Here is a 12,300-nt window from a genome sequence, read left to right on the forward strand (position 1 = left end):
CCTTCACAGAATTTAGAATTTGAGGGTAAATAATATCAATTTGAATTAATTACTGATTTATAAAATTTCATAAAATGGGTATTAATTCCTCCACTATAAACAGGTTCTATATAAAAGCATTTTAAATTATCTTGAAACATGGCCCTGATAAGATTGTTTTACACCAGCCTAAGCAATTCTTTTTTCCACTTCTGTAATGGAATTACTAAGAAGAAAGACGCAAAATGTCCACACAGGTTGCGACCCCACAACTCTGGGCTTTTACCAGAGCCAGGTTCTTCTTTCCTGTTAAAGAAATCCATCCTAAAAAACCAACAAGTCAGCACTACTCCAACAGGTTTCAAATATCTCAAACTTTATTTTAATAAAGGATCAGCCTCACAGACCTGTGAGGCCTGTGCCAGTAGCTCACTTCTTGGCTTGTCCACTGCCAGCAATGGACTTTGTTCCATGACAGTTTGTATTACAGGTGTCAAGGTTAAGTTTCATGAGGGCAACCTAAACCAAAATACTTGCAAACACTATCATCATGCATTGCTCCATCATTTTCAGCAGAACAAACAGATTAGTATTCATCAATTCATAATAAACAACTATTTTACCAAGGCTTGACTGTACAAATACAGCAAGTTATCAAATTCTAGTGAGTGACAGGTAATACAAACACTTCATTACACACACACAAAAAAATGTAATTAACAGAAATAATTTTTTGCTACTTTATATTAGATAATGTAGCTTTGTAGAATTAGCAAAGAAATAAATTCAATGAAACTTCATTCTGTACATTAGCTCAACTTAAATATATATATACATATATATGTATGTATATATATATATTTTACAAGCTTAAAAGGCTCATATCATAGTTCATTTCCAATCTGGGCTTTAAAAATCTACCAGAATGGACTCCCCATAACCACTGTAAATCTATCTACTGCTTGCAAAATGGATAGCTTTAGCTTGCACGCTGGGGAAGGAGGGAAAGAAATAAAGGACTCCACTCCTACAGTATTACCAATAGTGAGAAGGACCTCAAAGTAAAAAGCCAGATTCAAAGCTACAAAGAGTTTTTTGGAAATGTATTATATAAAAGACAACTAATAGGCTAGAGTTCCAGACAAAGTGATAAACATCACTCTCTCCTTTGTTTGCCAATTAAAACAGCGCCACAATAGCTCTAAATTTTATTTTAAAATTTTGCTGTCTTGGATATTCTACTAAACCATCTATTATGGTGTCAAATCAATTATCCCCTTTCTTTAGAATAAAAAATTTACTACCTCCCTTCTTCTTCATCTTTCCTCCCAGTCTCCTGTGACTTAAAATGCAGGTATAAATCACATAAGATGTTAGGAGGAATTACATAGTAACTAACACAGTGAATCACAGAGTTTCTTCTAAGAAAACCACTTGTCAGCCTAGCCGTTCTTGATCCAGTCACTTTGACAGGGAAGAGAGGCTCTATTCCAGCAATGGATGTTCTTGATTCTGTGCCTGTCCCAAAGCAATGGGGTGATGGGAGGCAGACTAGGAGATGAAAGGGAAGGTGATAAAGTGAAAGAGAATTGCAGTATTCAGAAGATTGACTGCTTATTGTCAAGGCACTGAGAACCCTAACATTAAAAGCTTGGACAATTTTGCACACAGTTGAGTACTAGTAGAAGTTAACAGTGTAGGTTTCAAGTCATTTTACATGGAAGAGCAGGCAGAAGATTCCTTTTTTTTTTTCCTTTCTGTGTACGAAGACTTTGTAATAGACTACAGCTACTTCTCAGCAATTAAAAAAGTTCAGACATGTTAAGGAATCCCCACAGCACCTGGCAAGTCCTTCTATCTCCAATATACTCCTGATGTAAGTGTTCTGAAAATACTATAAAATCAGCACACCATATTATGATGATTTTTTTCAAGGAGCCTAAAGAGTTTTGTCATGCTCCAATTAAGTACTAGTGTACACTGAAACTTCAGTGCTACTGCAATCCTTTTTCTCTCTCTCTCACCCTGCCCTCACACCTCGTTTCTTTCCCCACCTCACAGAGGTATCTTAATGCTCCCCATTGGAAATGGCGACAGTAACGCCTTCAGATTCTGTTGTTGCAGGGATTCTTGGCACTTTCTTAGCAGGGCTTGGGATGTGCTAAGAAGAAGGGAAAAAAAATATTAAATACAGTTTTCTAGTTCACAGACATTCATACTTCATGGCTAGTCCAACTCTCAAACAACATTCATGCTACAATGGACAGCTTGGCCTTAAGTCAATCAAATTGGTCATGCTTCATGCAAACACATCGTGTGAGAAGAGCCAGTTTGTTCCTCTTTCATTCTTGTGCAGTTTTGTTCTTTTTATGATGAAATGTACTTTTTAAAATCGCAGTTTCAACTTTTTACTTCTGGCTTGTATGTTACATGTGTTAACAAAGTATTCAATGTAACTCATAAAACCACTTCCTCTTAACATACATGCACATGCTAAGACAAACATGTAAATGGTTCCACCATTTACATCAAACTTTAAAAGAGTGCTGAGTGTTCACCTCATGAACAATGCCTGGATGGACAACTCCAACTCTTGCTTCCAGAGGTCTATCACTCATGAGCGGGCGCCGGGCGTAAGTTCTCCTGTGTTTTTCATCCACACGCACAAGGTACCATGTTCCTTCAAAGAGATCCTCGACTGAACACTGCGGAATATAATTGGCTGTAAGAAAGGGAGGAACACATTGTTAGTTGTTTCCTGGTAAGAGTTTTACTCAACACAGGCCTTGGCAGACTGGATGCACTGAGACAGGAAAAAACAAGCCACCATTTTTTACTTCAGACATGTTGGGTAAAATGAACACAAGCTACTTAGAGGCAGAAAGGGTTGGACATTTCCTTCATTCTACACCCTAATCATTTAATGTCTCTCAGATTAAGTGATAAGCAATTTGCTCAAGGACTAGGAATGATTGATATTTATTAGGTTCTTACCCAAATGATGTGTTTCCTGTCTGAGCTTCATGTTTTCAGCAAAGACATCAGGTGCAATACATTTTCTTGAGTCAAGTCTTGTTTTGAGATCAGAAAGGCTGGCAGTTATTTTGTCCAGTGCAGAGCCTGCAATATAGAACCATCCAGGTAGGGTAGAGTCAGTACTGAGAACTGCATACTAGTATGTGAATATTTCAAGCCCTTTCAAAGTACTTTGCATTACAGAATCTAAAGTATTAGTCATTTAAAATATTCCCAATTACCAACTCAAAACATTTAACAGAGTTTGAAGACTATTATTTATTTGTTCAAGGAGACACTTAAACACTCCCTGGAGCTGGACATTCCCAGTGTGGCACTGCTGTCATTAAGGCACTGCCCTGCAGGTTTCCTTATGCCAGTGGGTTGTGCAACAAGGCAGCAAGAACGAGCTGAGCAAGGGAGGCAGATGACATCACCTCCAGTCACTCACCAGGAGTGGCATCCTGTGTGACCCTGATGGAGTACAGGGTAGCAGCAAAACCAGAGCCATATGAGAACACGCTGATTCTCTGTCCCGCAAGCTGCTCTGGGGAGTACCTGCAAATCATACCACAGCTTTTTAAAGTCAGAACTAAGACAAAGTTCCAGTTTTAAATAACTAGAAACTGCATCTAGCTTTGGAAAAGCAACCAGCTTTTTATTATAGTGTCTATAATACAGATTTAGCATACTATGTACATAAACACTGACTTTTAAAAACACAAATTCAAATACTGCTGTTATCTGCTGAATTTGAAAGCTGCCTAGAGCAAAACATGCCTGAGAAATGCCCAGAATATAATGAAAGCAAACATATATCATTCTTAAGCAAACTAAGGCCAAAAAATTAACACATCTTGGAAGAGAATGTCAGAATAAATAAAAATAAAGAAAAAGAAAACACAGGAGGAGTGGTTTTATGTAAACTTAATATGATTTTGTAAAAGGATGTATTTGAAAAAAAAAAATTAAATAGTAATTTAATTTGGCTTTACTTATTATAGTAAGAGAAGACATTCAGATTTTTTTTCCACTTCAGGAGTGTTTCTAGGGGAAGGAAGAGGGGGGAAGTTGGGGCTGAGAACAGACACTACCTTACAAATAAGATCCTGCTTTGCAAGGCCATAAGCAGCTGTTTTGCATCAGCTTCTGACATGGACATTTTCAATCTGCACATTACTTGAACTGAATGTGTGTGCAGAATTGTGTTTTAACTTTAGTTTTTCTGCTTAAGGCAATCTTGTAGGGAAAAATTTGCTATATTACGCTTTTACAAGAAACTTTCTGAAAAAAGCCTTTTATGACCTTATTCATAAACAACTTTTCCCAATGTTATGCTTACTGGGCTAGAAGAGAGGCAAGGCAACCGTAGACTGAAGGGGTATACATATTTCCATTCTGATTGGATACAAGTAATGAAGCTTTGGTTTTCTGATTGAAGAGCTCTGTACTAGCTTTCATAAAAGCTTTTTCCACATCTCTGTCAAAGTATGTATCTTCAAGTTTTATATCCCTATTCAAAAGAGGAAAAAAAAAAGTTCAGAAACAGTTAATAAAATAGCAGAAAGTAAAAACACACTTTGGATGTGTAACAGATTATGTGACGAAGGTAGAGAGCAGCCATTCTCACCTAAAAGCTTCCAGACCACTGAAAACACCATTTGCTGTTTCTGGATTCTGGTCACTGAGAAAATCATTCAGCAAGAGTCTAGCCACAGATTTCTGTACCAGTTTACAGTATGGAGAGTGGAAGATCATGAATCCAAAGTCATTCAAGGTGAAACGTCTGTCTGTCCCCTCTGGAAGTGGCAGAAGTGTTATGTTACAACCTCTGTTTAGTACTCACTTCAATTATGGAAATAAAGTAGGGAGCTGGCAGGACACCAGTCATCATAACATGTTGGCATAGAAGAGACACAAACATACAAGTAACACTAACCACTCCTGTCAAGTGCACTTAACACACTGTACTGCTTCTGTTTAAAATTTCTTTTTTTACCACCTTTTGCACCAGCTAACAATGTTTGCTCTTTCTCTAGAACAAAAAGCTATGTTTAACAGAATCTTGGTATTCCTACCCAGTATTTTGACGTAATAATCTACTTAATTTGCCTCTCTTCACACTTATGTCTCTTAATATAATTAAAGCAATTACTAAACATATTGTGTTAAAAGAAAAAAATCAGTATAATTACAGAACATTTAAATATTAACCTAAGTTTCTTAAAAGTCTGGATGGAGATGGGTAATAGTATGCTTTTAACCAAGGCATTATATCTTACACCAACAAATGCCTGTAGAGACTACTACAGACTGTCAGGAGATTAGCCATACCAGAACAGAAATAAATAATTTCTTACAGGAGAAATATTTCAATCACTTCAGAACATACAAACATGAAGAGACTCAGACTAGCTTTTAGATCACACACTAGACTGCCTGTGTGCTACACACTCAAGCATCTGCCAATGCTGCAGTAGCACCGGGAGAGGCTACGCACCCTTTTGCCACTGGGCGTGGATTTTGTTGCGATAGACGGTGTAGCAGCGGTCCAGAGCACTGAGGTAGCACTGTATGGAGAGTTTGCCATCCACCACAGGATATTCAGACACCATGTCTGGTTTATAGAAGTCATACGCGTGCTGCATGTGGGTTCCACGCAATCCTGGTGGACAGAAATGGACAGAAGTTGAAAATTAATTTATTCAGCTGCTTTGAGTCAATTGGGATGTGTCAGTTGCCACATGTGGGAAAAGAAGCAGTTTTGGCCCTGTTCAGCAGATTTTCATGGCACTTCTGGCCTTTTAAGATAAGGTTTCACACAGTCCTCAATGGCCTGTAAAGCAGAGTAGGACTGAGCATGACAAACACATGCAATAAAGGATTGTCATATTGCCCTGGAAGTAGAATGTTGTTTTGTTCAGCTCTAGTATTACTCTATCAATTTTACTGGAGAATCCTCAAGGAAATAAACAAATAGGAGCACCTTTAATTGTTCTCCTCTGTGTCCTGTAACTGGACTCGGCTGAGTTAGCCCAGACAAGAAGAGATAAAGAGCAATTTCTGACATTAGAGAGTTGATCTGCTGCTTCAGCAAGGCACAAAAACCAGGGAAGAGGCTCCAGGGCAGATGCAGTAATCTGACCTGAGCAGTGTATGTTCTCCCATGGGACTAACCTCTCTCAAAAATCAGCGGTGCATTTGGGCCCACCAGCATTGCAACGGCACCAGCTCCCCCAGTGGGCCTGGCATTTCCCGAGGCATACACAGCGATGTCTCCAGCCACCACAAGGGCGTAGCGACCTGCGAAAAACACACAGGGAAAACGATGAGAAGGCACATCTTAACATCCATCAGCAATTTTTAGACTCTAGTTATTGAGGAGATGACACCAAGATTAAAGGGCTCTTCAATTTTGATTTTTCTCCCACATTTCAATTGGCAATCACCTGAATTTACAGAAGACCTTTACATTAGTAGCTATATCATTATTCATGCTGTAACTGAAGTGGCAAATACCCAGAGCATTTAAGAAAAAGACTTTAGAAGAGAAAAACAGTTTACCCTCTGAATTTTATATGGTTAAACATGACCCTGTCATTGTGGGGCAGACTGATGTAAGGATGATGTAACTTTTCAAGAAAATACCCATGACTTACCGTCCCAGGAACTGGACTCAATCCAATTAATAGCATTAAAAAGAGCAGCAGTGCCTCCATAGCATGCATTGGTGGTGTCGATTCCTTCTACATCTGTGTTACCAGATTCTTCAAAAAGCTGCATCAGGACGGTCTTCACAGATTTTGATTTGTCAATTATGGTCTCCGTTCCAACTTCTAATCTCCCAATGCAATCATAGGAAAGGTTGTTCCTCTCCATGAGCTTCTGGACCACAGTCAAGCAGAGGGAATTGATATCCTCCCGGTCAGAGCAGAACCCCATCCTTGCCTGGCCCAGCCCAATGGTGTACTTCCCAGCATCCACGCCATCGTACTTCTCCAGCTCTGTCTGGTCAACATACTGAGAGGGAAAATATATTTCCAGTGCCACAATTCCCACATCTTTGGGCCAACAGGATTCAGCATTCACGGGAAGAGACCCAGGCATCGTGGCAGATCTTTAAGAAAATAAAAGAAAACCACAAAATCATGTGATTTACTCAGGTATACTTAGAGTAGCCTACTTTTAGTTCCTGTAATTGTAAGGAAAAAGTTGTGTTGCATGTTTTCAATAATGTAATTTGCAAAAGGCAACCCTTTGCCTCTGGTGAAGCTTTGGTATGAGTATATTAAGTGAAAATACAGATTTCAGCTCGGGAGACGAACAGATGTAGGTAAAACCCTATCTTTCTGAAGCAAAAACACACACTTATCAAGTGTTAAGTGTTTGAGAAATTAATGTTCAATATCTTACTTCTGCTTATATGCAAAGTCTCAATTTTGCATATAACCAAGCTAGAAAGATTGGATATTTTTATTAGCATTGCTAGTTGAAAACCCTTACTAGAGAATAACCATCTTAAGACAGGCCAGAAATCTTCAAAATAGTATTTATTTTTAAACAAAGTGACATAGGTCACTTTGTTTTGTTTACACTTGCAACAAGGCAGAAATATTTCTGTGTGGGTTGTTTGTTTTTTTTTGTTTTTGTTTTTGTTTTCAGCGGAAGTGTTGGTGTTTTTTCTATTTGTTGCATATTCTATTCTGGCATTCCAGAACACTGGAACTCCTAGTACCATGCCTGGAGGAGTATTTCATGGGCTGAGATGAACAGTGTTCTCCCTGATAGGCCGAGTTTCCTTATTCTAACCCCACAACTTTCCTGTCACCACACTTGGGGATTTACTATCCCAAGGACACATTACACCCCGTTACTTCAACCCTCCCTCAATTACACAGGCCGGCACCATCCTCCTCAGCTTACATCCCGACAGGGCACCGTCCCTTCCGTGCCCAGCTCCAAGCTTCCAGAAGCCAGGACCAGCTGCATAGAGGGCCAAAGAACGGCCCTACAGCGCACTGCGCGGTTTTAAGCAAAAGAACCAATTTCGCCTTGCTGTGTCCCCTGCTGCCGCCCCCACCACCTCAAGGTTATCCATAACCCACCCTGGAGCCGGGCAGGAGCCGCGGGAATGTGCGCACAGGGGCTCGCAGCGCGCCTCAGCCGCAGGCGGAGCCCAGCGCCTCGCCGTGCCCCAGCTGCCCCTCACGCCGACCCGCCGTGCCCCAGCTGCCGCCCTCTCTGCCTCTCCCGCCGCGCCCCCGCTGCCCCTCACGGCGCCCGCCTCTTACACGCTGCGGAATCCCATGGCCGCCTCCTGCCGCGGGCAGGGCGCATGCGCGCCGCGGGCAGTGCGCGTGCGCAGCAGCCGCCACGCCGCCCAGCGCCGGCACCGGACCGGGAGAGCGGCGGGACACAGGGCAGGGACAGCGCCGGGACAGGGCGGGACAGCGCCGGGACGGGGCAGGGACAGCGCCGGGACGGGGCAAGGACAGCGCCGGGACGGGGCAGGGACAGCGCCGGGACGGGGCAGGGACAGCGCCGGGACGGGGCAGGGACAGCGCCGGGACAGGGCGGGACAGCGCCGGGACGGGGCAGGGACAGCGCCGGGACGGGGCAGGGACAGCGCCGGGATAGGGCAGGGACAGCGCCGGGATGGGGCAAGGACAGCGCCGGGACGGGGTAGGGACAGCGCCGGGACGGGGCAGGGACAGCGTCGGGACGGGGCAGGGACAGCGCCGGGACGGGGCAAGGACAGCGCCGGGACGGGGCGCTTGGCTCGGCCGGCGGGCACGGGCGACAGCTCCCACGGGAAATAAAACCGAATTCGCCAGCATCCAAACCCCTGCTGCAGAGAGGCTTCCTGTGTGGTCTTGGCTGTGTTTGTTTTGTTGTTTTGGACAAGCCCTCGGCACCTCGCTTCTGTTTCCAAAGTGGAGCGGTGCCGTGCCGCCTTATCTTGCTTTAAACTAGACAGATAAAAAACCCCCAAACAACGCACAAGCTGAGCAAACCCATAATTATTCCTGCCTCCTGGGAGCTGTCGGGCAGGGTTTTGGATTTGTTCTGGTACAGCAGAGGGCTGATGCTGTTAGCGGAGGGAGGGTGCTGGTCCGGGAGTGCCCCGGAGCTGCGGGGAGCGGGGAATGTCCCTGCCCAGCACCGTGAACAAGTCACACACACGGCTTGGGGACATGCAGCAGCGCTGGGGTCCAAAACCTGGCCCCAAGAGCTGTGTGCTATCCCAAATCTGCACAGGCACTGCAGGAAGACGCTTTCTGGCTCCCATATGAGTGTAGACACACTGCCCCACAGACAGATCCCAAGGTACCAGCTGGGAAAAGGGCTTTGGGGTCCAGCTCCCTTTCTGGCACAAAACACCTCATTTTATCAAAGAGGAAATTCCAGCTCATCAATGTCTGGCAGCCACACCGAGGGTGAGCCATGTACCCAGAGCAGAGCTCATTGCTGCTCCATGGGCCAGAAAGCTTAAATTTGGAGGCTGCAGAGAATCTCAAAAGGCCTAACTTTATTTAAGATTCATTGAATCTTAAATCATTGAATAACTTGGGTTGGAAGGGACCTTAGAGATTATCTCATTCCCACCCTCCTGCCATGGGCTGGCACACCTTCCACTAGACCAGGCTGCTCAATGTATCCAGCCTGGCTTTAAAATCCTTGCAGGGATGGGGCTTTCACAGCTCCTCTGAGCAGCCTGTGCCAGTGTCTCACTACCTTCACCCTAAAGAATTTCCTCCCCATATCTCATCTAAACGTAGTCTCATGTTGAAACCATTCCCCCTTGTCCAGTCACTACACGTTCCTGCAAGAAGCCCCTCTCCCTCTAATTTTTAATAAGCTCATTGTAAGTACTGAAAGGGTGCAGCGAGGTCTCCCTGAAGCCTGCATGGAGCATGGACTTGACAAATAATGGGTGAAAAACAGCAGCTTTTAACCAGGCAGTGAATTGTTGGGAAAACCAATATGCCAAAAGGAATTACATTATTGATGAGAGCTGATGAAAACAAGTGTTTTCTGTGCTTGCTCCTTGCAGAACTTTGAGATGCCAAAACCAGCATTCAAGTAATATTACTTGCTGCAGTTCTCTCATCAGAAAACTTTGTGTAGAACACAACTGAAGAGAGGGTGTTTCTTTTCTGTTCCCAGGCTCACCAAACACCAAGCTCGCCAGTCACACCCAGCAGGGCGGCAGTCTGGGCTGCCAGGCTGTGCTGCCGAGAGCAGCACTGCTCTGTAAGCACACTCTGACCACTGAAGGAAATGGGACATATGACATCTCGAGTCAGTCAGTCATTACAGAAAAAAAAAAATTGTTTACTCAGTATAAAACAGACAGTCTTTTGTCTTCCTGGTCAAACAGCAAACAACATCCTATCATTGAGTTTTTACTGAAAATGAAAACTTTCTCAGAAGTATCATTTGTTTTAAAATAACAAGAACCCCAAATGCTTTGGTTTATGGAAATGAGAAACACACTGTTTCATGTCTCCTTATGATTCTGCTGGGAATGAACGAGAAGCATAAGTCAAGCCACTTCTTTCTGCTTGTGCTACCAGAAACATGTTTGCTTGTAACAAGTGGTAGCGTTACTGCCTTTCTTAGGAATTTGAGCATATTATGTCAATAATCTGACTGTGTTATTTCCTGCCTAAGTTTTTAATTCTAACGGAACACTTTACTCAAAGGTAGAAAATAAGCTCCGGCCTTGTTTGCTACAAGCGATGCCTTTGGCTCCGGAGGACCGGTGGGAGGGGCAGTGCCCGTGGCGGCCCCGGCTGCGACATCACCGTCTTGTCCCGCAGGGGCCCGCCGGTGACACTGGCGCGCACGACACCTGTGCCGCCACCAGAGGCCGCCGGACCGCGGCCACCTCCCCGCGGGACGCTCGGCTGCGGGCGCCGCGATGGGCCGGGACGGGCATCCCGAGGGATGCTCGCTCACCGCCGTGCGCCGGGATACAGGCAAACCGCGCAGAGCCGCGGGGACGGAACTCGGGCGGAGTCGTGCGGCCCCACCCGCGCGGATGGCGGCACACCCGAGCACGGGGCTCCGTCACAACACGGGTGGGCGCCGGGATGCCCACACCCTGCGGCAAACGCCGTCAGGAAAGAAGGCGGCGGCATCTCCCGGGGCAGCACCCGGCTGCCTTTGCCTGGGCACGGGGGTGGCACGGGCAGGGAGGCACGCTCGGTCCGCCTTTCCCGGCTTGGGAGGGCGACGCTGTCGCGACATTGAGAGGTGGATAAGGGACACACGGAAGGCTCCTCGGTTGCCTCCGAGACGGGGGTAGAGCCCGGCGGAGCCCCGCAGCAGCCGCTCACCGCAGCTCACACAGCCGGGGGCCTCCCCCGCGGGCAGGGCGGGAGGCGGCGGCCGGGACCCCATTGCGGGATGCGGTTCCTGCGGGACGCACCTGGTCACCTGGGCAGTGAGCATCGCCCGCTGCGCCGCCCGACGGCCTGTGATGTTCCGAACAGCGACTGGCGCGGGATACGAGGTGACACCTAAGTTAGGACACCCTGACACACGTTTTTGGGGTGATTTTTCATCCTTTTTTTTTTTCCCTCTCTCTTTTCATTTTTAATTTTTTTAATTCCCCTCAACCCCCGGGGCCGCTCTACGGATGTTCCTCCGAAGGCGCTGTATCCACAGGAAGCCGCTCCCAGCTATGCCGACCCTGCGTGCCGCTCCCCCTCCCAGCCCCGCCGCCCCTCGCGTGCTTCCCCCACGCGGCTCCGCAGCCCTTCGCCCCTGGCCCGAGTGCCTCCGCGGCCCGAGCCGCGCTCACCCGTCGGAGGTGATGGCTCCCGGTGTCGTTCCCGATGTAGCTCCCGATGTAGCTCCCGGTGTTGCTCCACACGCACTCAAGACAGCACCAGCCTCCGGCGGGCGTGCGGCCCCTTTAAGCAGCTGCACCGCCCGCCACCCGGCGCGCGGCCTGAGCGGCAGCGCTGTTCACCAATCACAGCCGCAGCCGCCCCAGGTCCCGCCCCCCGCCCGGCGAGCGGCGGGCAGAGCGGGCGGGGGGAATGGCGTGAGAAAGTGACGCGGCGTGGGCAGAGGGCGGTGCGCCAATGGGGACGCGGCAGGGGCGGCGGGCGCCCAATGGGAGCCGTGCGCCGTGCGGAGACAGCCAATGGGAGCGCGCGGCCGACCGCGGGTGAGGGTAGGAAGGGCTCGGGCCGGGCGCGAGGCGGTTGCCTGGCAACGGGAGTGTCCGCGTGTCCCGGCCCTAGCCGCCGCCCGGAGTGTCCCGGCCCCGGCCCCGGCCCCGGACCCGGCGCA

The 12,300-nt window shown here is 46.9% G+C and overlaps 1 protein-coding gene across 2 annotated transcripts; it reads right to left on the minus strand.

Annotated features, from left to right (window-relative positions):
* Positions 1-334: 334 nt before the first annotated feature.
* On the minus strand, positions 335-11,920 carry HMGCS1 (3-hydroxy-3-methylglutaryl-CoA synthase 1). Of its 2 annotated transcripts, none has more exons than XM_036402957.2 (10): positions 11,804-11,920; positions 6,654-7,111; positions 6,172-6,297; positions 5,495-5,659; positions 4,625-4,793; positions 4,337-4,507; positions 3,446-3,552; positions 2,974-3,099; positions 2,538-2,701; positions 335-2,140 (listed from the first exon to the last, which is right to left on the minus strand). In XM_036402957.2, exons 2-10 carry the CDS (start codon positions 7,099-7,101, stop codon positions 2,048-2,050), a joined length of 1,569 nt encoding a protein of 522 aa, XP_036258850.1. In that variant the 5' UTR covers positions 7,102-7,111; positions 11,804-11,920; the 3' UTR covers positions 335-2,047. The 2 variants fall into 2 exon arrangements, with proteins under 2 accessions (XP_036258850.1, XP_036258849.1); XM_036402956.2 differs by lacking the exon at positions 11,804-11,920 and adding an exon at positions 8,286-8,308.
* Between the last annotated feature and the right edge of the window lie 380 nt (positions 11,921-12,300).

Source organism: Molothrus ater, chromosome Z (genome assembly GCF_012460135.2).
Source record: "Molothrus ater isolate BHLD 08-10-18 breed brown headed cowbird chromosome Z, BPBGC_Mater_1.1, whole genome shotgun sequence".
NCBI lineage: Eukaryota > Metazoa > Chordata > Aves > Passeriformes > Icteridae > Molothrus > Molothrus ater.

Coding starts and splice junctions, on each gene's coding strand:
- HMGCS1 (XM_036402956.2), bottom strand. Junction 3,553..4,336: donor CTTGCCTCTCTTCTAGCCCA/GTAAGCATAACA, acceptor TATGATTTGCAG/GTACTCCCCAGAGCAGCTTG. Junction 3,100..3,445: donor CACACAGGATGCCACTCCTG/GTGAGTGACTGG, acceptor TCTATATTGCAG/GCTCTGCACTGGACAAAATA.